The sequence below is a fragment of the Balaenoptera borealis genome (assembly GCF_965194805.1).
Source record: "Balaenoptera borealis genome assembly, chromosome: 3".
In the NCBI taxonomy this organism is placed as follows: domain Eukaryota; kingdom Metazoa; phylum Chordata; class Mammalia; order Artiodactyla; family Balaenopteridae; genus Balaenoptera; species Balaenoptera borealis.
The window spans coordinates 4,284,661-4,310,112 of NC_138866.1; the positions used below are offsets into that span (position 1 = coordinate 4,284,661).

The 25,452-nt window shown below is 47.8% G+C and overlaps 1 protein-coding gene across 4 annotated transcripts in view; it reads right to left on the reverse strand.

Moving 5' to 3' along the window:
• WDR25 (WD repeat domain 25) overlaps positions 1-25,452 on the reverse strand; it is a 138,517-nt gene that overhangs the window by 57,690 nt on the left and 55,375 nt on the right. For all 4 annotated transcript variants that reach the window (XM_082385854.1, XM_082385852.1, XM_082385853.1 and 1 more), the window contains exon 3: positions 1,912-2,059. In XM_082385854.1, the coding sequence (XP_082241980.1) occupies positions 1,912-2,059 (148 nt within the window). The remainder of the gene's footprint in view (positions 1-1,911; positions 2,060-25,452) is intronic.

Here is a 25,452-nt window from a genome sequence, read left to right on the forward strand (position 1 = left end):
TCCCTCCCCCTCCCCAGCCCCCCTCCATCCTGATTCTCTGTCCCCCAGTTCCTGCCTCAGCTTGGGTCCCACTTCCTCCAGGAAGCCTTCCTTGATCTCCCAGGCTAGATGTCCCTGCGGTTCCTATATCTCTCTCCATCACTGTACCCTGGGACTCTCTGCAATTCTGTCTCCCCCAGCGGATGTGAGCTTCTCCAGGGTGGATCCTGGGACTTATTCACCTCTGTGTCTCCAGTACCGAGCACGGCTCATTGGACACACAGGTAACAAAGTATAACGGTCAGGCAGCCGGCTTCGGAGCCTGGCAGACCTGTGTGCATCCTGCCTCAGCCGCTTCCTGGTTGTGCCCCGGGCCTGTGTGTGACGAGGGGATGCCGGTGGTGCCAGTCTCAAGGGGTGAATGGGGCCTCACCCCATATGTTAAGCTGCAGAGGAAGGCCTTGCACACAGTAGGTGCTCAGTGACAGTACCTGCTGCTGTCATCAACGACCCAACTGTCACCGTCACCCAGTGGCACCAAACCCCCGAGCCTCGGCTCCCTCTCGGAGGGGCTCACAGGAAGATCACGGTCTTTGTTGCGAAAAAGAACACCGTACACTCAGCACTGTGGAAGGGGCACGGGGTTTGCAGCTGCACGGACGTGGCTCCAAATCCCCACCTGCCTTGCACCACTGGGAGGCCCTGGGCCAGTCACTCGTCCCTTGGAGCCTCAGTCTCGTCACCTGTGAAATGGGGAAAACAATGGCTGGCAGGATTGAAATGTGCGCAAAGCCTGTGGCACAGGACCAGCCGCCGACACAGCCTACAGCCTGGCCAACACCCTACGGACAGCACACGGGGCCCAGTCAAAGGAGCTGCACGGCCTCAACAGGGCCGTCCCCCGGTGACCCAGCAAGAGAGGAGGACACTCCAGGCGAGGAACAAACCCGCTGCATCCAAGCTGCGGGGCGGAGCTGGGCGGCTGGACCCCGGAGTGATCATCCCCTGTTTGCCAGGCTCTGGGAGAGGCGCGGACCCCAGCGCCACCACAGCTGGGCCAGGCAGGCAGGGGCTGCCTGAGGGCTCAAGGGACGCCCCGGGCAGTGGTGCGAACCCAGGCCTCCCCTCCTGGTGCTGGCAGTGACGCCCAGCAGAAAAGTGACCCAGGAGGAACCCAGGGAGGAAAAGGCAAAGTGGGCGCTGAGGGCAGCCGGCCTGGGGGTCAGGGGCAAGGTTGGAACCCAGGTCTGCGCTCGCTGGCTCTGTCCTCGCCCGAAGCACAGACAGGCCCCCGCGCCGGGGCTGTGGCCGGATTCATGCTCAACGTGCCGGCTGCATCGGAACGCTGGGGAATGGAAAGTTCCTTCCGCTGACTCCTCTCTCCTTCTCGCCCTGCTTGTCAAGAGCCCCCTTAGGATTTAGCCAGCACGAATCCATCTCACCCAAATGCCTTTTCAGTGTGGGCATGAAAGCAGAACTCGTTTGCAGGCTTTCCTTATGAGCTGGAATCATTCCTGACAGCCTTTCAGTGATAATGAATTGACAGGAATTCTAAACTGATTCCAACCAAAGGACACTGTGATAAAGCTAAATCTATTTCAGTACAAATTGCATGTCAGAAGTTGATTAAAAAGCCACCTCTTTATCCAGCTCCACAGCTTGGGGCTGGGACAACCTTGGGGCTCTGTCCTCTGGGCAGGTTGGCAGAGGTCCACTGTGAACCCTACGGGACAGTCTCGGTTTCAGGCAAACAGCCTGGAAACACACTTGCCGAGCGTGAGTCTACCCTCATCCCTTCTGCCCCTGCCCTGAAACTGTTTGCAGCTTGTGGCTGCAGAATCCCCCTCCCAGAAGCCTCCCCAGTGAGAAAGCTGACTCGGCCGCCAGCTCAGAGGAGGGGGCGCCTCGGGGTAATGAAACAGAGAAACACACCTGTTTCGAGGTCTGTTAGGTGCAGGGCGAAGTCGAAGCCACCACTGAGGATGCGCTGGCCACAGGGGGACCACCGGGCGGCCCGCACCGCCTCACTGTGCAGGCAGTAGGTCTGCAAGCAGCTTCCCGAGTCCACGGCGTTCCACACCTACGAGGCAAACACAGCGCCAGATGTCATGAGCGGGGGGCCCGATCTTGGGGGCTCAGCTCAGCCCCTGTGCACGGGGAAAAGGCTCTCACAGCGGAACTAGACTCCCAATATTTTACCATCAAAACAATATCTAAATGTTAAACTTCTCTTTGTGGAAATGTAATAAGGCCTTGGGACTCGCAAGTCGAGGGGGAGACTTTCACAAAATTTTTTTCTGGGGGTTAAGGGAGCTCACAAGGAAACAGCATGTCCTGTGTTCTGCCTCTCACCTGCCCAGCCGTTCACACCTGCTTCACACCTGCTCACCACCAGAAAGTTCCAGCCCAGCCTCGCCTGCACCTCTGACATGTGTCCTCCGAGACAGGACTTTCTGAGACCCGTAGTGGATGAGGCACCAGGCCAGGCTACCTGCATGGGTCCTGCTTTAAGACTAAGATCCAAAATAAGAGTCTGCCACACCTGTGTTTGCAGCCAGGCAAAGAGCAGATCTCTGCCCGAGGGGCAAGTTGTCCTTTTTTTCTGGGAGAGAAAGTACTGCCTCTCACTCCCCCCTGCTTTCCCTGGGGAGCGAGGCTTGTGGCAGAAAGCCCTATGTACACTTAATGACCTCTGAAATGTGTTTTTAAGCCCTCAAGTATAGAACTGTACATTCCAAGGGCCAGGACCACTGGTGCATGAAAGAGCTGCGTTCGGCTTCCCACCAGCTCTCCCAGGAAACTCCGCCGACCACCACATGCCCCAGGGCAAGGCCGGCAAGCGAGGAGCCCAACCAGGCTGGCCCAGGGCCTGGCACGCGGAGGTGTTCAGCAGTGCTAGTGTCCTCCCCTGGTGTCCCTGCAGGAAGAAAGGGACGCTCTCACCTACCATCCAAGGTGGGTCAGAGGACTGAACACAAGAAGCAGGAAGGCAGCTACAGGGCCTCCTGTGTGATGCTGCTGCTTGCCAGCCTTGGCCTCTTCAGGCCTCAGTCTCCTCCTCCATATAATGGGGATAAGAAGAGCCCCCTCCCAAGGGCAGCGGTGAGGAATGAGTGAGGGCTGGGCACACCGCACCGTGGCCGGCGCACAGCAGGAGCCGCGGCGCCGGAGGCTGTGCTTCTTGAGGCATGCAGTGCACGCGGTTCTTAACAGCAGGATTCCCTGACCCTCTCTTATTTCCTTAAAAAGAGTAAACCCAAAGCGTGCCCACGCAGATCCACAAACCGGATGTGAGAGGTAACCTCCCCTTTCAAAATGAGAACATTCACCCTGCCACATCCTGAAGGTTCTCAAAATGCATAGGACCAGAGTTCTGAAAGCGTATTTCCCAGGCATATGGAAACGTCTAAGATTAAGAAAACAAGAGTTCAAGAGTAGCCTTGAAAGAATGGTAAGAGAGCTCAGTTCCTTTCTTCCTTATTAGGGGTCAACAGCTGGGGTTTCAGACTGAAAAGCAAAAAATAGCAACGTTTACATTTAGAAATATGAACAGAAATAACAGAGGAAACAGCCAGAAGACTTCAAAGCGAAGTGGGAATTCATGGCAGAAAGGCAGAGCACAGGGAACTGCTGTTTTTTCAAAACTATGTACAAGTATGACTTTAAAGGAAAAAATAAAGTAAAATTAATGAACTAGATCTACAGGGTTAACTTGGCTAAACAGTGAAAAGATAACATTGAATACATAAGACAAGCTGCATATATGCAGTATGATGCCATCTAAGTTTTAAAAACGCATGGAACACCACCTCACACCCCGTAGAATGGCTTCTATCAAAAAAAAAAAAGAAGAAGATATGTGTTGGCGAGGAGGTGGAGAAATCAGAACATTTGTACATTGTTAGTGGGAAGGCAAAATGGTCCAGCCACTAGAGAAAACAGCACAGCAGAACCTCAAAACATTAAACATAGACTTACAGTATGATCCAGCAATTCCACTTGTGTGTATATGCTCAAAAAATTAAAACCAGGATCTCAAAGAGATATCTGTATCCCAATGTTCACAGCTGCATTAGTCACAACAGCGAAAATGCGGAAGCAACCCAAGTGTCCACTGATGGATAGATGGATAAACAAAATGTGATACATATATACATATATATATACACAATGGAATATTACTGTCTTAAGAAGAAATGAAATTCTGACACAACCCACCACATGGATAAACCTTGAAGACAACACGCTAAGTGAAATAAGCCAGTCACAAAAAGACAGAAAGTATAATTCCACATATGTGGTTTCCCTAGAGTAGTCAAAATCATAGACGTAGAAAGTAGAACGGTGGTTACCAGGGGCTGCGGGGAGGGGGAAATGGAGACTTTTTAACGGGGACAGAGTTTCAGTTTTGCAAGATGAAGAGTTCTGCAGATGGATGGTGATGACGGCTGCACAACAATGTGAATGTACTTAATGCCGCTGAACCTATACTTAAAAATGGCTACGCTGGTAAATCTTATGTGTATTTCACCGCAATTTTAAAAACACACATGAAGCAAAACTCTATCATGTTTCTTTGTGTACTTGTAGTCAGACTATAAAAAATATGCTTGGAGAGGGTAGAGGGAGAGGGGCAGGGTTGGGGGATGGGAGCTGTGAACACTACACTGTATTTCCCCTAAAGAGAGGCAAAGAGAGCGTGAGAAAATGAATGTGCTCTAAAGCAAATATGCCCAAGTGTCCCCATCTATTAAACTCATTCATTTAATCATTCATTCAACAAACATTTCCTGGGTACCTGCTATCAGCCAGGTGTTGGGGAAGGGGGAGAAGGAGGTGGTGGAGGAGGAGGAGGGGGTAGATCATAACCCCAATCAAAGACAGAAGAAAAAAGAGACCTTAAGCCCTGTGGCACCAAGGCCAAAAGCAGCAACCAGAGAGGTCTGAATTCTTGGCCACGGCCTCCTAAATCAGCCGTGGAAACGTGTTTAAGGAAATCCATCAATCCGTAAATTATCCAATAACTCCCCTCTGAAATGAAAAATGCGTACTTGGCTCTCCCGGTTGATATATACACAACGATAGCATCAGAATCAATGCACCCCAGTCAGCCCCTTCTCAAAGTACCCAGGGTGAGGGAGAGAAGAATCTTTGCTAATCGCTCTCCCTAATTGAATTTAATGTTTGCTGTCAGGTTTTAAAGATTAATTCCCAAACACCGCACAGCCTGGAGTGTGTACCTTTTTTCAATTAAGTAATTAGAGAGCCCAATCTGCCTTCATGGAATTAAGGAGTTAAGTCTTCTGTCACATGTGCTAAGATGACTTGATGTATTAACTGGAGACATGCTACGTGTCGAACAAAAGTCAGATTTAGAAAGAACATGACAAGTGAAATGTGGTGCAGGTGCACGTTCACTGCAGTTTCCGTGTTCTGGTTACTGAGACATGGCCCCACCAGGAGTTCCTAACAGTCTCTCAAGACCTATAGCTTTAGCCACTGGTCACCTTCTCTCTGCCTACCTGCCTGACTTTTGTTTTTTATTGGGTTGGCCAAAAGGTTTGTTCAGTTTTTTCCATAAGATGGCTGTAGTAGCATTTAGTTGTTTTTAACTTCATTCAAAACGATTTTGTTAGATTGTATGTGACAGCTGTCATATCAGCATGCATTTAAAAAAAAGACTTATCGACACAGGCACCCCAATGTTCACTGCAGCACTATTTACAATAGCCAGGTCATGGAAGCAACCTAAATGCCCACTGACAGACGAATGGATAAAGAAGATGTGGTACAATGAAATATTATTCAGCCATAAAAAGGAATGAAATTGGGTCATTTGTAGAGACGTGGATGGACCTAGAGACTGTCATACAGAGTGAAGTAAGTCAGAAAGAGAAAAACAAATATTGTATATTAACACATATATGTGGAATCTAGAAAAACGGTACAGATGAACCGGTTTGCAAGACAGAAACAGAGACACAGACATAGAGAACAAACGTATGGACACCAAGGGGGGAAAGGGGGGTGAACTGGGAGAATGGGATTGACATATATACACTAATATGTATAAAATAAGTAACTGATGAGAACCTGCTGTATAGCACAGGGAACTCTACTTCACTTCGCTGTACAGTAGAAACTAACACAACATTGTAAAACAGCTATACCCCAATAAAAATAAATAAATAAAGACATCAAAATTGGTGAATTTTTGTGTTGCCATTTTAATGTTGAAGATGGAAGAAAGAAAGCAACATTTTCGGCATACTATGCTTTATTATTTTAAGAAAGGTAAAAATGCAACTGAAACACCAAAAAAGATTTGTGCGGTGTATGGAGCTGATGCTCTGACTGACTGAACAAGTCAAAAGTGGTTTGCAAAGTTTCATGCTGGAGATTTCTCGCTGGACGATGCTCCATGGTCAGGTAGACCAGTTGAAGTTGATACCGATCAAATCGCGACATTAACTGAGAACCACTCAGGAGACAGCTGACGTACTCAAAATATCCAACTCATGCGTTGAAAATCATTTGCAACAGCTTGGTTATGTTCATCGCTTTGATGTTTGGGTTCCACATAAGTTAAGTGAAAAAAACCTTCTTGACCGTATTTCCGCATGTGATTCTCTACTTAAACATAACGAAAATGTTCCGTTTTAAAACAAATTGTGATGGGCGATGAAAAGTGGATACTGTACAATGATGTGGAACAGAAGAGATCGTGGGGCAAGTGAAATGAGCCACCACCAACCACACCAAAGGCCAGTCTTCATCCAAAGAAGGTGATGTTGTGTATATGGTGGGGTCAGAAGGGAGCCCTCTATTATGAGCTCCTTCCAGAAAACCAAACGATTAATTCCAACAAGTACTGCTCTTAGATCACCTGAAAGCAGCACTTGACGAAAAGCGTCCAGAATTAGTCAACAGAAAACGCATTATCTTCCATCAGGATAACGCAAGACCACATGTTTTTTGATGACCAGGCAAAAACTGTTACAGCTTGGCTGAGAAGTTCTGATTCATCCGCCATACTCACCAGATATTGCACCTTCGGATTTCCATTTATTTCAGTCTTTACAAAATTCTCTTAAGGGAAAAAATTTCAATTCCCTAGAAGACTGTAAAAGGCACCTGGAACAGTTCTTTGCTCAAAAAGATAAAAAGTTTTGGGAAGATGGAATTATGAAGTTGCCTGAAAAATGGCAGAAGGTAGTGGAACAAGAGGGTGAATATGTTGCTCAATAAAGTTCTTGGTGAAAATGAAAAATGTGTCTTTTATTTTTCCTTAAAAACCGAAGGCACTTTTTGGCCAACCCAATATTATAAAACAAATACAATCTCTGTAAAAAAATACTCAAATTATACAAAAGTGCATAAAGTAAAACCCCATAGGAATCAACAACAGGATTGTTGTTTCTCTGATTACATTGTAAATAAGTGTTCTGCAAAAAATTTTTCAAAACAAAACAAAAGAACCAGAAAAACACAAAGAAGAAAATAAGAGGCAGCTATCATCCCACTACCTGGAGATAATAGCTGTCAGACTTCTGGGTGAATCTTTGCCTCCCGTTTGGCCCTGTCCTGCCAGCTCCTGCCTCACAGACCCTCCTAGTTCAGTCCCAGCTCCTGGACTCCTGTTTATCCTCGACAGTCTCTGCTGTCCCAGGATATCATTCTAGAGACCGCTGTCAGGCTCGCACAGCTTAGCACAAGCCTGTGCAGCCAGTGCCCAAGGCTTCACCAGGCCATTTACCTGCAAAAGCTTTGGGAATCCTTCAGGGTGTGTGTGTATTCAAGGGCTGGAATTGCGTTGAATCCACAGACCAATTTGGGGAGATGTCCTAACAATACTGAGTCTTCTGATGCATGAACAGGATATATCTCTCTTTTTATCAATATTTAGGTCTTTAATTTCTCTAAGCAATGGTTTATAGTTTTTTGATGAAAAAATCTTGCACACCTTTTGTCAAATGTATCCCTAATTTTTTCATGTTGTGATGATATTGTAAATAGTATTTAAAATTTTTAAATTTCAGGTTCTTTTCTAATGTAGAAATACAATTAATTTTCTATGTTGACCTTGAATTCTGCAAACTTGCTAAACTATTAGTTCTAGAAGGGTTTTTTTTTGTAGATTCAGAAGAGTTTTCTACATAGACAATCACATATGTGAACAAAAACAATTTCACTTCCTCCTTTCCAATCCAGATACCTTTTATTTCTTTTTCTTGCCTTATTGCACAGGCTATAATCCCCAGAACAATGCTGAATAGACACGGTGTGAGTGAACACCCCTGCCTTGCTCCTGACCTCATGGGGAAAGCAGTCAGTCTTTTACACAGTTAAGTAAGATGCTAGAGGTTATGTTTTCATAAATGCTCCTTAACAGTTTGAGAAAATTATCTTCTATTTCCAGTTTGCTGAAAGTTTTTATCAGGAATGAAAGCTGGATATTGTCAAAAGCTCTTTCTATATCTCTTGAGATGATCATCATATGGTTCTTCTTTTATAGTTCATCAATAGGCTGTATTATATTAATTGATTTTCAAATATTAAGCTAAACTTGAATTCCTGGGACAGATCCTACTTAGTCATGACATATAAATAAATAAATAGATAGATAGATAAATAAATAAATAAATGTTGGGTTGATTTGCTAAATCTTATTTCTTCTCTTGGTTTGGTACCACAGTAATGGTGGCCTCACAGAACAAGTTGGGAAGTGCTTCCTCCTCTTTGATTTTCTGGAAGAGTTTGAAAAGAATTGTGTATTAATTTTCTAGGGCTGCCATAACAAAATACCACAAACTGGCTGGTTTAAACAATAGATATGTATTGTCTCGTGGTTCTGGAAGTCAAAAGTCAGAAATCAAGGCAGGATTGGTTCCTTCTGAGGGCTGTGAGGAAAGGATCTGTTCCATACCTCTCTTCTTGACTTGTAGATGGCTGTCTTCATGTTCACATGGTGTTCTCCTTCTATGCCTGTCTGTCTCCATATCCCCTTTTTATGAAAACATAGGGACTTCCCTGGTGGTGCAGTGGTTAAGAATCTGCCTGTCAATGCAGGGGACACGGGTTCAAGCCCTGGTCCGGGAAGATCCCACATGCCACAGAGCAGCTAAGCCCATGCGCCACAACCGCTGAGCCTGCATTATAGAGCCCGAGAGCCACAACTACTGAAGCCCGCGCACCTGGAGCTTGTGCTCTGCAAGAGGAGAGGCCACTGAAATGAGAACCCTGCTCACCACAACGAAGAGTGGTGAGCAGTCTTCTGCTCACCTGCTTGTTGCAACTACAGAAAACCCACACGCAGCAACGAAGACCCAAGGCAGCCAAAAATAAATAAAAATATAAATTTATTAAAAAAAAAAAGAAAAGAAAACGAAAGTCATACTGGATTAGGGTCCATGCTAAAGACTTCATTTTAACTTGATTATCTCTATAAAGATCCCATCTCCAAATAAAGACATATTCTGAGGCACTGGGGATTAGGACTTAGAAATACTAATTTTGAGAGAGACACGATTCAACCCATAACAAATTGGTACTATTTCTTACTTAAATGTTCGGTAAAATTCACTACTGAAGTTTTGGGGCATGCAGTTTTCTTTATGGGAAGGCTTTTAACTATGAATTCAATTTCTTTAATAGAGACAAGGCTTTGGAGTTATCTAATTTTGTCAGTGAGCTTTTATTGCTTGAGTCTCTCAAGGGATTTATCCAGGTAACCTAAGTTGTAGAATTAATTGACAGAATGTTGATCATAACATTACCTTAGTACTCTCTTAATATCTTTAGAATTTGTAATTAAGTCACTTCTCTTATTCCTAATATTGGTAATTTGTATCTTTTCTCTTTATTCCTGATGAGTGGCTAAAGGTTTATCACTTTCACTGGTCTCAAAGAACCAGCGTTTGGCGTCACTGACTTTACTGTTTATCTGTTTTCTATTTCAATTATTTCTGCTCTTATCTTTATCTCCTTTCTTTTGCTTACTTTGGGTTGAATTTACTTTTCTTTCTTTTGTATGTCTTAACGTGGAAGCTAAGATCATTGGTTTGAAATTTTCTTCTTTAATATAGGCATTAATGCTATAAATTACCATCTGAGAACTGCTCTAGCTACATTCCACAAAATTTTATATGTTGTGTTTTCATTTGCATTTGGTTCAAAATATTTTCTAATATCCCTATCAGTTTCTCCCTGGACCCAGAGGTTAATTACAAGTGTGCTGTTTAGTTTCCAAATATTTGGGATATCTGTTATTGATTTTTAATTTAATCTTATCATCATTAGAGAATATACTTCGAATAATTTCAATCCTTTTAAATTTACTGAGCCTTGTTTTATGGCCTAGAATATGGTCTATCTTGGTAAACATTCCATGTACACTTGAAAAGAATGTGTGTTCTGCTGTTGTTACAAGGAGTGTTCTATCAATGCCAATTAGGCCAAGTTGGTGATAGTGTTGTTCATGTCTTCTATACCTTTACTGATTTTCTGTCTACTTGATCTATTGATTATTGAAAAAATGGTGTTGAAAGCTCCAACTATAATTGTATATATGATTATTTCTCCATGCAGTTCTATCAGCTTTGCTTCATGTATTTTAAAGCTCTCTTATTAGGTGTATACATATTTATGCCCTTAATGTTTATGTTCCCAATGTTAAGTGTCTAGTGTTGTGTCCTTTGATGAATTGACCCCTTTATCATTATAAGATGTCTCTCTTTATCCCTGCTAATATTCTTTGCTCTGAAATCTACTTTGTCTAATATTAATATGGCCACTCTTTTTTTTAAGTACTATTAGTACGGTATATCTTCTTCCATCCTTTTACATTTAACCTTTGGTGTCTTTTCACTCAAAGTTTCTTTCAGGTATTGTATAATTGGGTCTTGCCTTTTTATCCAGCCTAACAAACTTTGTCTTTTTTTTTTTAAATTTATTTATTTATGGCTGCATTGGGTCTTCGTTGCTGTGCAAGGGATTTCTCTAGTTGAGGCGAGCAGGGGCTACTCTTCATTGCAGTGCACGGGCTTCTCATTGCGATGGCTTCTCTTGTTGCGGAGCATGGGCTCTAGGCACGCGGGCTTCAGCAGTTGCAGCATGTGGGTTCAGGAGTTGCAGCTCGCAGGCTCCAGAGCACAGGCTCAGTAGTTGTGGCACACAGGCTTAGTTGCTCCGCAGCATGTGGGATCTTCCCGGACCAGGGATCGAACCTGTGTCCCCTGCACTGGCAGATGGACTCTTAACCACTGAGCCACCAGGGAAGTCCCTTTCTGGCTACTTTTAAGATTGTTCTCTTTAGCTTTGGTTTCCAGAAGTTTGACTATGATATGCCACAGTGTGGTTTCCTTTATATTTGTCCTGTTTGGGGTCTGCAGGGTTTTTTTTTTCCTTTTGAATCTGTAAATGTACATATTTCACCAAATTTGGGGAGTTTTTAGGCATTATTTCTTTGAAAAGTTTTTTCTTCTCCATTGTCTCTCATCTTCTCTGAGACTCCAATTATACATATACTATTATATATTAGACAAATATCTCTGGATTGTCCAGAGGTCCCTGAGTATCTCTTTCTTTTTCCCTCTATTCTTTTTCTCTGCTTTCAAGTTGAATAATTTCTATTGCTCTACCTCCAAGTTCACTGGCTCTTTCTGCTCTCATCTCCATTCTGCAATGGAGTCCAAAGCACAAACTCTTTATTTCAGACACTACATTTTTCAGTTCTAGGCTTTCCTCTTTTTTTTTCTTTACAGTTTCTATTTCTGTACAGAGATTTCCTATCTTTTTATTCATTGTGTGTATATTTTCCTTTGTGTCCCTGAGCATTTTTATAACTGTTTTAAAATACTTGTCTGCTAATCTCAACATCTGGATAATCTTGGAGAGAAACTCTTTCTCTTGAATATGGGTTTCTTTCTTTCTTTCCTGTTGCTTTCTATATTGAGTAATTTTGGGTGAAATATTAGATATTACAAAATTTACATTGTATAAACTCTGGATTCTGTTATGTTTCTCTGAAGAACATCAACTTTTTTTAAAACAGGAAGCTAACTTGACTCTATTCACATTTCAAACTTTGTCTCCTCTGTTGTGTGCAGCAGCAGAAATTCTATTCAGTTGTCTTAGTCTGAGCTGACCTGCTTAGAATCTGCCCCATGCATGGGTTCAGGAGTCATCAGAGATTTGGGCAGAGTCTATACACAGAATTTGTGGCTCCCCCCCTCTGACTCTTTCCTGTCTGAGATTTCCCTCGTCACTCTCCAGCTGCTGTAGTTGCCCCAAATTATGGTTCTTCAAGCCAGTAACACTGCAGGTTTTCTATCTGACTTTTAGCTGCTCTGCCTGGCACAGACTGGAGCTTACCCTCAGGCAGAAAAACATAGAAGTAGGAAATTCATCCAGTGCTATTTCCTTCTTCTAAGGGAAGACTCTCTTCTATGTCTGCCTGCTTTTTCTTGTGCTCCAATACCTTCGGGTAGTTTGTTGTTGCTTTTGTTCAGAGTTTATAATTGTCAGCTGTGGGAAGGTTAGTCTGATGGGAACCGCTCCTTCATTACTGGAAATTAAATCTAATATCTAATTTTAAGCATCTGGTTTGCAGTAATGGAGAGTAATACGCCACCCTATCTCCTCACCTCCACCCCAGTACTTCGGTAAAAAGTACTGAATATCTCTTTACCCCAGTACTTCAGTAAAAATCTCCCCACATCCTGAATCGTGGTAGGAATATTTAGAAAAGTGAGGGGAGTGGAGCATTCATTGTGTGGGTGGGTCACTGTGTCACAGAGATGACGAGAAGGCCAGTGTGATCTACAAACTGATGCCATTTACTGCAGGCATGAATGAGGAGCCAGGAATGATTTAAGGAAATAATCCCACGCACAACACTCTCCCCACACCCGTCAGCTTCAGGAAAACTTGTAGAGAGCCTGGGAAGCTTGCAGCATTCCTAGCATACATGGTATAGGAGTTTGAACCAATTTCACTTCAGTCTCTAAGAGCAGGGTACCTCAGCTGGTATCTGCAAAAATAGTGAGAGCTAAGGCAGCATTTTCATCTTACACCATCCTCCTAAGTGCCTCCTAAAATGTTTTCTATACCAAATGATGCAAGTTCCCTCAAAGTAAAGGTTGAGGAGAAACTTGATCAGAATCTGTAAGTACATGAGCATTCATTATACAGAGAATTCCAAGAAATTATTCTCTCTGTTCAATAAGGTCAGAACAAAGGGAAGGAGTTTTAAATGCCAGCAGAAGATGTAAAGGAGCAAAAAAGAGTTTTCTTTGCGTAAAAAGGACTAAGAGCAAGATGTCTCACAGAGGTTGCTGAAGAATGCATGGAGAGGGGAGGCGGGGGCTCTAGAGGTCATCACTCCACTCTCCTTGTGGAGTGGGGAGGAGCCCTCGGCGGCCTGCAGGGTCCCCAGCAGGTGGTACAGCCTGTCCAGCGGTGGGGAGTGCAGGACTCCAGGAGGAGCTGGAGCCCCTTCTGAGAGCACTGCAATCTTGGACATTATTCTGAGACAAAATACCACCTCACCTCCTACCTCCAGGTAACAGTAATCATGCATTCAGCCGTACTACACATAAGGCGTGCTTTTAAGCACTTCACAAGAATTAACTCAATCCTCACCGCACAGTATGAGGTGGGTATTATTATAAACATCATTTGACAGTTGAGATAACTGAAGCACAGAGAGGTTATCTGCCCCAGGTCACACGGTGAGAGGTGGAGCAGAGAATCAGACGCAGGCAGACTGGTTGGAGAGCCTTCAGGCTTAACCATCAACGCTCACCCACCTCCCACCTGCAATGTGCTCTGCGGTCCCATACACGGCTCCTAATCCAGTTCTCTGGACTAATACAACACAAAGTCAGACTGAGCCCTCTTCCCACTGACAGCCCTTTAGGGACGGATGAATAGACAAATGGACAGATGAACAGATGTATGGACAAATGTACAGAGGAACCAAAGGACGGCTATCCTAGTTTTGAGTTCTCTATAGCTTGGACAAGCAGACCTCCCTTCTGAAATGCTACCCAATTTGTTTACTATTAAGCTGTGGGACAGAAGAATGCTGAGTATCATGCCCTTTGGTCATGAGAAACCTCCACCACTCTAGAAGTAAATCATTAATTCTTTAGGTTGGGTGCTATTTTTTCAACAAGCCACGGTCATCTAGTTGGACTATATCGCATGGTAGACACCACCACCACCACCCCGCCATGTTCACAAGAACAGCCTGAGATTCTCTGGCACCAGGAGGACCTGGGGTTCCAGCTCTTCTGCAAAATAAGGATGAGATGGAATCATCAAGATTCTAAAGACCTGGGCTCCATGAGCGTCAGGTGCCTTTCCAGATCAAGATACACTTGGTCTCTGGCCTCAGTATACACAGATCCTATGAGTCTAAGAACTCAGAAAAGAATGAATGGTTTTGGTGAATGAATGCTGGCTCCCAGCAAGCACATCTATCTTTTAGTCCTGCAGTGCCATGGATTCTACTGCTTGCCCAGTGTCCATTCGCCCACCTCCCTTGGAGAACCACCCATGCCCCACTCGGTTAGTGTGTTACACGAGGCACTGGCTCAAAGCTTCTACAAAGGACACGTAACGCAGGCCTGGACAATCCGAGGCGGTGGGGTACAAGCCCGGGGCTGCAGCAGGCAGTAGACGGGAAGAGGCGCTTCCTCTCCATTGGGGTTGCAAAGCAGTAGCCCTGAAGCTGAAAGGGAGCTACCACAGGGGTGGCGTGTCCCTGGGACCAGGGCACACCTGGAGACCGAGAAGGTGAGACAAAGACATGAGGACATCTGACCCCTGAGTGCAGCCACGCCTGAAGCTAACCAGCCCTCGGCATTGTCACCCTTGAACCAACAGATGCACTTTTTTGCTTTAAGCTACTAGGAATTGAGTGTTCTATCACTTGGAACCAAGAGTTCTAACACAAATCCATTGCAGAATTTTTCCAGAAGTCAATGTTAGTTTTATTGATAGTTAGCTTCTAACACCACCTTTTTTCTCTCTTGGAAAGCCCATCCAGTCTCCTCAAATTTCCCCCCTTCTCCACAACTCCTGAGCACTACCGCAGCCCATCAGCATAGGTGGGATGCTCTAGGTCTCAGTGCCGGAGCTCACTTAAACGCTGCCAGGTGCTCTTCCAAACCAGCCCACCTGAGGGGGACCAGGAAGGGCAGTTAGGGACTCTTCCAGGCTGAGTGCCACATCTGCCCTTGAGCCGCAGGCCTCTCTCCTCCGTGGTGCGCCTACGCTGAACCCAGATCATCAAAAGGGGCTTCGTACTGCTCCCTACTCTTTTATGCTAAGAAGTACTCTTTCTCAAAAAATGCCCCGGGGAAAGAGGAGGGTGTGACCTGGTTAGAAGGAGTCATAATATTATACTTTAACTTCTGTGCATCACTTTCCACAGTACTTTTCCAAATTACGGAGTCATGTGATCCTCACAGAGACCCATGAGGTCAGCAGGGAAGTCATCTCCATTTTATAGATGTGCAAACAGAGGCTTTGAAAATTGGGCAACTCTCATTCATTCACTGGGTTTATTCCACAGATATTTATTTATTCAGGGTCCACTACGTGCCAAGAACACTGCTCACTGCTAGAATCTCCGGGGAACGAAACAGCTCACAAGAGTCTAATGAAAGAGAAAGATATTAAGCAAATGTACAAACAGGTATTACAAGTGGGTACAGTGCTAAGAGAAAAGAGCTGGCCTCCAAGAGATAATAATAGCAGGTGAAGCTTAATTTTGACTGGGGAGGTGGGCGGGCTGCTGAGGAAGGTGGGAGGTGGGAGGGCGGGGAGAGCCAGCCTGCAGAGGGGCCAGGGGCCCCATGTGGATGGGAGCGCGGCAGGGGCGGGCAAGACAGATCGGAGAACTTTGGAAGTGTCTCCCTCCACGAAAGATGGGGAGCTGTTGAAGGGTTAAACATAGGAGAGAAAAGCAATAGTCAGCTTTTCCTTTTGAAAGAACAGTCCGGCTGCTGCACAGGAGGCCGGAATCCTGCGGGGAGACCAGTGAAGAGGACGACCAGAGGGGAGCGAGCAGGCCGGAGCTAAGGACACACTGGACACCGTTTTGGAGAAGTGTCACCAGGACCTGGGGGTGGATCTGAGTGGCAGTGAGGCGGAAGGAGAGAAGCTGAGAAGGTGGGGTGCTGCAGGCAGAGGGGGCACCACTGGAGGAGTGGCAGGGAGGACAGACCCGGGACAAGGGACAGCAGTGGCAGGGAGGGGGGACATCCGCCACCTGAGCCGGGGGAGGAGCCAGCTCACGATCAGCGTGTCTGCTTCGCCCACGGGCAGGGACGGGCTGCCCGCAGCAGTCACTGAGTGCGGGCCCCTGAGAGCACGGCCTGACTTATTTCCAGTGGCCTCCAACTGAATCCTTGTGCAGGCCCAGGCTGGGGGGCCCCGGTGTCCTGGCTGTCACACACAGCCTCGTCCCCGGGGAGCACCTCCTGACAGCTTTTCCAGAGACCCAGCTAAGTCCCCCCCACCCCACCTGACGCCAGCCAGGGCAGGGCCCCCCAGCAGGGGTGACCACGCTCAGAAAGTGCGGCCACTCAGGTCCTGCTGCCACGGCAACCGCCACGGGCCTGCGCCAGGCTGTCTCTGCTCCCCAAAGAGGCCTTCCAGGGCAGCCCTGAGGGCAGTCTCCGTCAGGCCCACACTGCCCGCCAAAGCCACGGTTCTCACCAGCCCTCCATGAGGGGGTTTGGATGGGGGTGGTCATTTTCATTATGAATTCTCAATATGCATTAAAAAACAAAACAGACAAACAAAAAAAAAATGCGGGCCCCTCACCCTAAAACGCATGCAGACACCCAGCAAGGAGGTACGCTCAGAGCCTTCTGGCCTCAAGGCCTTATCTGGCTGTGGGCTTCTGCTGGACACGCTCAGGGACTCCATGGGGGTTGTAAATGGACCCAGTCTAGCGGGAAAGCCTCCAGTTGACCTGAGAGCCACGCACTCACCTGCCCAGCCTCACCTCTCACCACCACCTCACCTGCGCATCGCCCTCTAGCTAGGCTTCCCAAACTCACCTTGCTCTTTGCGGCCTGTGGCTTTACACATGCCCTTCCCTGTACTCGAAGCAAATTCCTCCCTCTCCACCACATTGGCCCCTACTCTTCCCTCCAGTCTCAGCTGAGATGTTCCTTCCTCCAGGAAGCCCTCCTGACTACCTGGGATATAATCCCAGTGGATGTTCCCATCGCGCTCCGTGCTTTCCCTCTGGGAGGGCTGGATGCACCACGTGGCACCGGTTGCCCTCTGACCTCCTCTTTCCTGAAGACAAGTAAAGCGTGGTCGTTGTGGTCGGGACAGAGTGGTCGGTGGCACTGTGCAGCTAGAGGGACTGCTTTGTTCTTCCATTTTCAGTCATTACTCCTTTCTCCCATTATTTATTTATAATGTTTTTAAGATCATGAAATAACCCCCAAAAGGGCTATCATTTCTTTTTTTTTTAATTTATTTTATTTTATCTATTTTTTAAATTTTTGGCTGCGTTGGGTCTTTGATGCTGAGTGCAGGCTTTCCTCTAGTTGCGGTGAGCAGGGGCTACTCTTCGTTGTGGTGCGCGGGCTTCTCATTGCAGTGGCTTCTCTTGCTGCGGAGCACAAGCTCTAGCCATGCGGGCTTCAGTAGTTGTGGCACGTGGGCTCAGTAGTTGTGGCTCGCGGGCTCTAGAGCGCAGGTTCAGTAGTTGTGGCGCACGGGCTTAGTTGCTCTGTGGCGTGTGGGATCTTCCCGGACCAGGGATCGAACCCGTGTCCCCTGCACTGGCAGAAGGATTCTTAACCACTGTGCCACCAGGGAAGCCCGGGGCTATCATTTCTTTAGACTCCCACCTGCCCCACACTGCCAGGTGCTGAGCCGAGTGATGGAATCTTCACAGCACCCCCCTGAGGTAGATGTAACTGGGCCATTTGATAGATGAAGAGACTGAGGTATGAAGAGAGTTGCCCAAGGTTATACAATGTGCAAGGAACAGGCCCAGGATTCACGGCCAGTGTCCAAATCTGTGTGCTTCTCCCTGGGGTGCTCCTCGCCTGTGTGCCAGGTGTTGCCCCTCTAGGCAGTGGGAAGTGGGTAAGGGACTGAAAAAGTGCAGGAGGGGACACTGAATCTAATCCTTGCGCTCAGACGAAGGAGCTACTGTGACCCTGCCGGCAGCATCCGCCCAGTATTTTTCTCTGCATGCTTGGTTTTTCCTGAGATCTTACTGAATACACCATTTGGCATCCTGCTTTCGTCACTTAACATTTTCCAGTGTTCTTAAAAACTTCATTTTCAAAAGTGCAGTTACGCATCAATTCCAGAAGAGCCAAGCATGGCTATGGCAGGGGCCTTGAACTTGACCATTTTCCCCTGGTGCCGACAGCTCTATGCACAAAGCAAGAGGATTTAACAGCCTGATTCAGCACGGTGGGAAGGAGTAAATTGCTTGAGTCTGGGAAATACATTACCTCAATGTCGCAAATGGTTTTTGAAAATCATTAGGCCACAGAAATGTCATTCTGCAGGCCCGGCATCTGCCACCTCCCCGACCCGCCCAGTGGTGCCCCACGGCGCTGCATTAGGCGTGGACAAACTCAGAGCACTCATACCTGGGGTGGTAGCAGGCTGAGCCCCTCGGCCCAGATCACCCCCAAATCCCTCCTGAAAGACAAGGAGATGGTTCTGATCTGCTCAATTCACAGACAGTAAAAGAGCTGCTGACACTTGACAAGGAACAAGTCCCATCTCCCCCCGGAAAGCTCGTATGCCCACCATGCCCACTGGCAGCAGAAGTTCCTGCTCTGCTGCCGGCACTGCTGTTAACTCCCCAGAAATTATCTTTGTGATATCTCCAGGCTGGTGCCCAAAAATAAAATCATAGTACATTTATGCATCTCAAGTCCATTTCTCAGAAACAATCCCTAAGTCTAATGGCTTCTAAAAGGGCCAGCTAAGGACTAACTAACCAGTTTCCAGTAGCTTTCAGTTAACTCAGACCTCCTCAGTGCCCAAGCTCATGCCCAGGCCTGGGGTTCTTGGGGGTTGAATATTCATTATTCCCTAACAAACTGTACCTGGAATGCATTCGGTGGTATTCTAAATGGTGTCCCCAAAATTTCTAATAGTCTTGAATTAGTCTGTATAATTACATTACTTCAATGAGCACAAAATTATGTTACCTATAAAAGTCTAACAAGTGATTCTAAAGGATTAAGAAGAGTTATATAATAGGATAATAATAAGTCTACAGCACTTAAGTCAATGATTTTTGTGGTCACACATCCTGTAATTTACAGAAGCTGCTTGGCTGTGAGTTTAACAGCCAGAAATCACTTTACCTGTACCTGTGCTGACAGCAACAAGGATTCACACATCAGAGAACAGCAGTTCCCCCAAGAGCCAGGTGTGATCAGCAATACCTATAGTGATTACAGAAGGCCCATCTGGCCATTAGTCAATCTGTCTGTCCTACACTCTTGCTCACAAGCTTTCAGATATGGCACGTGGCTTCCAACTTTTTTTTGAAAGAGGAAAGCAGAACAACTGCTGCTTAGCTTTCAAGCTGTTCTTTTTTAAGTGAGTTATTACCAGTACTGCATTGTGTGTACCATGTGTTGTAATTTATATATTTTTACTGACGCTGACCATCAACTGTTGTGGCTCCACATCATTTGTGAAGACCCCTGGGGACCCCAGGAGCAGGTGTGCAACGCCAGCCCGCTTCTGCTCTGGACTCTGGGCCTCGGTCGATCCTTCCCACCCTGCCAGCCGGAAGGTGGGCCCCGGGCTGAAACACCAGGGGGGTCACAGTGCTGGGGAAGTGCCAGACGTAGCAGTTAACTGAAGGCGTGGGGTCATCGTGGACCGAGCCTCCTTTTCCTTGGCCGACCTAAAGTCCTTCCCCCTAAGGCTGGCACCACCCAGGCAGCCCCGTCGCCAAGTCAGAAGCGCAGGGTTCTAAACTCCAAGGCGTGGTAACGGTTCCCCAGCACCACCTCCGACACCCGGGTTAGGATGGAACAGAGTGTCTTTCTTTTTTTTTTTTTATTTTTTTTTTCTTTAATTTATTTATGGCTGTGTTGGGTCTTCGTTTCTGGGCGAGGGCTTTCTCTAGTTGCGGCAAGTGGGGGCCACTCTTCATCGCGGTGCGCGGGCCTCTCACCGTCGCGGCCTCTCGTGTTGCGGAGCACAGTCTCCAGACGCACAGGCTCAGTAATTGTGGCTCACGGGCCTAGTTGCTCCGCGGCATGTGGGATCTTCCCAGACCAGGGCTCGAACCCGTGTCCCCTGCATTGGCAGGCAGATTCTCAACCACTGCGCCACTAGGGAAGCCCAGAGTGTCTTTCTACACCAGCCCTTCTCCGCCCAGACGCTCCCAAACAGGCTCCGTGCCCACTTCTTCCCAGAGAGAAGTCAGAAGCTCAATAAGGCAACCCCAGGGCTTGAGAACGAAGGTGGAGGAAAGCTTCCTGTTAATCCAAAAATGAGAAGCCTGCCACCCAGCAGGTCTCCTTTCAGCTCTGGCGACCAGGAAGCTTCCGGCAATTTCGGGGCCCAGGTCAGCCAGCTACAGCATGTGCTGCCGCCTCCACCCCCTCCTCTGAGCTACATGGCTTCCAGGCTTTCTTTTCATCTCTACAACAGTAAGCCTTAAAATCCTCTTGTTGTGCTGTAAGTTTTTATGATAAACTAGTCTAAAACCTCTTTTGGAAGTTGTCGTGGCATAAATTATAAATAAAGACCAACAAAGCGAAAGCTCTGAGGCACAATCTTATTACCACCTTGAAGGCGCTTGGTGTCATTTTTCTTGCAGTAAACATGTAAATCTGGTGTCCAAAACAATACGAGTTGCTTTATTCTGTGTCTTATTTGCATGATTTTTAATGGCAAGCAATAATAAAGTGTAACTGAATCCTCTAATCCTAAATTCATCTAGACGTTGCTGCAGAGAACGCATTAATAATAAAATCCCAAGTTCACAGGGGAACTGTAGTGCGGGGCTCTGAGAGCCCCGGGGGTCGGGAACCGTGAGAGCAAGCAGGCAGCCTGGGGGACACCGGGTGAAAGCAACAAGGACATCAAGGTCCGATTCCACAGGGCATTTCAGACACATAGAATCCTAACCCCGCTGTGCCCCTTCTATTGACATGGCCTGAGCAGACGACCACATCTCTGAGCTGCCACGTCCACAGCTAGAAAATGGGGCCAGGCCTACTGCTTCCCAGAGCTGCAGGGAGGCTCAAAGGGAATTACGGTAAAGTAGAAGGCACAAAGGAAGGCGCCACTAGCCGTCTGTTCTCTTTCCTGTCTTTTACCACCTGCTGCCGAAATGACCCTCTGTTGGAGCAAACAGGACTCGAGACCCTACAAAGTAAGGCCCTGCTTGAGTGCCTCCCTTCGGGATGCTGGCCGGGCCAGATGGCTCAGCTGCACAAGTGAAGGTACCAAGTGTCCACCCTCAGTTTGGTCCCAGAAGCCCAGTACCAAAGCCCCAGCCCAGGGCCAATGCAGACATGACGGGGACATCCGAAGCCTGCGCAGAAGGGTCCGAAGGTCTGGCGGGCCCTGAGGCCAGTGTGAGGAGGAGGACGCCCGGGCCACGTGTGTCCGTGGAGAGGCAGCTGCCCCGATCATTGCCATCTTGGCTTCAGCAGCTGCCCTGGCCTTGGCCTCAGCTGGAGATGAGACCCGTCCTAAGCCGGAGCAGAGCTGCACCGGGCCCTGGACAGAGTGGAGCCCAGGAGCCCAGGCCTGACAGAGCCCCCACACCTGGGTGCCACCTTGAACCACAGGCTTCAGAGAGACATAGGTCCTGCGGTTCTCTGGGGCAGCTTTCCTGACCCACAACTAAATGGAACGGGCCGTGCTTGCAAGCACGCCTCTCTGCATCCCCATGGCTACTTTCAAAGTAGAAAAACCACCAGCAGCCTCGGTGAAGCATCAGCCCCCTCCTGCCCAGCTTTCCTTTCATTTTCATGGGTTCAACCTCAGCATTCAGCCAGGCACGGGTGCGTGTTTCTCAGGCACACCCCAGGAGGCTGTGCCTGTCTTCCTGTGGGCAGCTCCTTGTAGAACTGAGACCACTGCTGGGGCCTGAGGACCGAGTGGTGCTGCGGACAGGACAGGGGCTCAGCGGCCCGACCTGGTGTGCGGGCACCCGGGCGGACTTCGTCCTGTCATTCCTCTCTCTCCAGATCTAATCTGCAGGACAGAGAAGCATGACCCCCTCCTCAAGGTGGCTAGGAGGATAAACTGAGAATATGCATTAAGAGCACCTTGCCCCGTGCCAGGCGTTAAACGACAGCGATTATTATTACCATGCTCCAATCACTCAACGCACATTCCTCATGCTTTCCAAATGCATTCATTTCACATCAGCCCGGAGCGCTCCCAATTAATGAAAGAACAAATTAAACTGTCATTACTTTGGTTTAATTCTGTAATTAAAGAACTTCAGGAAGCGACAGGCTCTAAATAATGCATGCTTTTGTCAAAAAAAATGTTGAGCTCTGGGCAAAGAGAAAAAAATTAAGGGGGGAAAACCTTTGGGGAAAAGGAGAGAGAAGAGATACGAGGTAGGAGCAATGATATTTATCCCCAAAGATCGGAGGGAACAATCAAGTGACAGCTGAAGGACTTAATTTGTTTTTGAATTAAGGCTTCAGCTATCACCGAAAACAGGAAAATATACGGCCCCCACCCCGAGCTCCTGCTCCGCATCTGCCATAAACAGAAATGGTGTCAGGACTAATTCAGTCGGTGGCTTTTCCAGTTGATGAGGCAAAGCACGGCAGTCATTTTGACATCTGCTTGTGTGTGACTCTCCTTTTTATGTCAGTTCAGGGGAAAGCGAAATAAAGAAAGGAAAAGCACGTGGCACGTAAATTTTTTTAAATGTGTGTCTCTTAACCAGCAGATCATGCAGCTGCCACATGTTACAAACCTAACGAGGTTGCCCGTGCAGGGGTGGGGAGCGAGGGGTGGGCTCGGAATCAGATGGATGGGATTCAAACCCAGCTCCGCCTTGCCCTGCCCCACCCCTGCTCCTGGGCGAGCCAGAGGGCAGTGAGCGCCTGTGGGCTGGCAGCAGAGCTCGAGGTCTGAATTAGAAACCAGCAGCCAGGCCTGCAACTTCAAATTAAATAACTTACCGAGATGTTTTCTTCTCGTTAGACATTAATGTTTTCATAAATCTCATACACAGGGTAATTGCAGCGCCCTAATTCTCTGAATCACATAAAGAAATGGTTTTCAGACACGGCTCCCATTTACGCTTCTATTAGCTGCAGAACCCAAAGGATGAAATGTTATTAAATATAACTTTTTTTTTCCTGCAATATCGCCAAGTTCCTAGAACAGCTTGGAGGTTTCCCTGAAAAGGTTGGCAAATGTGCTTACTACACAGAATAGCAGCTGCTTTACAAACTGCATACTTTTATTAAATTACTGCCCCTGCAACATGCTGCCAGCCGCAGGATTAAAAGGGAGAAGAGATTAAACTGATGGGAAAGGGTCCCAAGCAACAGGTCTAAGTCACCAGTGATAAATCTCCGTCTAAGACTGTACTGTGGGGGGAAGCGGGGGGCAACAGAGGGGGCTTTATCTGGGGCTGTAGCGGGGCTAGTATATAAAATTTTAATGACACGTACCCACTATTTCAAGGCTGAAATGGCAATTATCCACGTTGCTGGACATGTCATAATTTTCTTTTCTTTCCTTCTTTCCCCACCAGGTACCCATTAGGGTACTCTGGATCTGGTAGAACAGCTGGAATGCAGTCGGTGCCTACTAAATACTGCTTAGTGACTGAGTGAATGTGTGTACCCCCAGCTGAGAGCTGGCCGCAAGGCAGGTGCTCAGGAAACGTCCGAGTTAACCCCCTTGCTACACAAGCCCGCTCCTCTTACAGGAGCCCCCGTGCACCCTCCCAGCCCCTGCACTGCCGTGTGTGACCTTGGGCAGCTGCTTGACCCTCTTACGAGGAGGTTTCTCCGCTATAAAACGGGAATAAAAATACCTAACAGAGAGTCGGAGTGAGGACTCTGCATCGCCGCAAACCTCCCTCCTCCTCCGTCACCGTGCCTGCAGGATGCCCGGCCCTCTGCCAGGCTCTGGCTGGTCAGGAGCTTTACCCCCAGGGTCATTCCATCCTCACAGCAGCCCTGACAGACGTGAGACTGTGACTGCTTCTGCTTCACAGATGAGGAAACTGAGCACAGAGCGCTTCAGTAACTTCGGCGGCAGGAGAGGAAGCAGCAAGCCCACGCTGCTCTCCACCGAGCCCCCAGCCCATCTGCAGGGACGCTCTTGCCAGCGGCCCTATGTGCCCTCCCCCCTCCCCCCTCACGCTCCTCCACGTGCCCGCTCACCCCCGGCACGGCTGCTTCCACCTTTGCCTGGAAAGCCCCTGAGGTGAGTCCTGCCTGGTGAGGAGACCCTCTCCCTTTGAGACCCAAATCACCCCTGTGCCACCTTCCCCACTCCCCTGGCAATGAGGGCAGCCCTGGTCGCGGTCCCAACAGCTCAGGTCACGCAGTTAGTGAGGGACATTTATCCATCCCCGCTCTGTAGTGACAGCTCCCTCGAGAGGAGGGCCCCCAACCCACACCTCTGTACACCTCGGCACCCAGCACACAGTAGGAGCTCAGCTAACGCTTGATGCCTAAGTGGGTCAATGAACAGAGTGCCTTCTAAGTGTCCATCATGACGCTCGTACCAGAATGTTCTGAGAACCTAAGCCAGGAAGCAGAGCCTTGGCTCCCTGGCTTGGTTTCAAGACCAAATCAGGCAGAGCTCTGTGTGCCTTGTTTGATTAAAGCGATGAGCAGGAAGTAAACACAAGGCTGTTTACTGGCTCCAACATAGAGCCCTTGTTCAAAATGCCAGGGACCGGGCACTTTGACACAAATTCAGCAGTGGCATCTTTAATCATTTCAGGGTTAATAAAAAATGTCAATTACATTTGTCATCATGGCTCTCCTGGGGGAACAACCCCAGCGCTGACAATCTCTGGCCAAATGACAGCTTGGTCTGTTGGTCACACATCCTTCCAGCTGCCTGGCTGACAAATTAATCGAGTTGGTTACCTCCCCCTGGCCTGTCCCTTCGTAAATAATCAGTGGTAATATGGATCTTCCAAATAATCTGACCTGAGAATTGCTGCTCCGACTCTCCGTACATAAGAAAAGGGAACAAAAACAAGGAACGAGCCTCTAAATACCCCAGAAGGTAGAGGTCGCCGGGAAAGGTGGGTGTCGCGCAGCCCTGGACACACGAGCTTCTGCCACCTCAGCGGGCCGGGGCCTGTCTTTCCGTCCCACTGTCCCTCAGCGCCCAGCGCGGCCCCCGCAGAGTTAACACACCGCATCACACTAGCCGGCCTCCGTGCCCCCCAGAACCTTCCGAGGGGTCCCATCCTAGCCCCATTTTACAAGCGAGCAA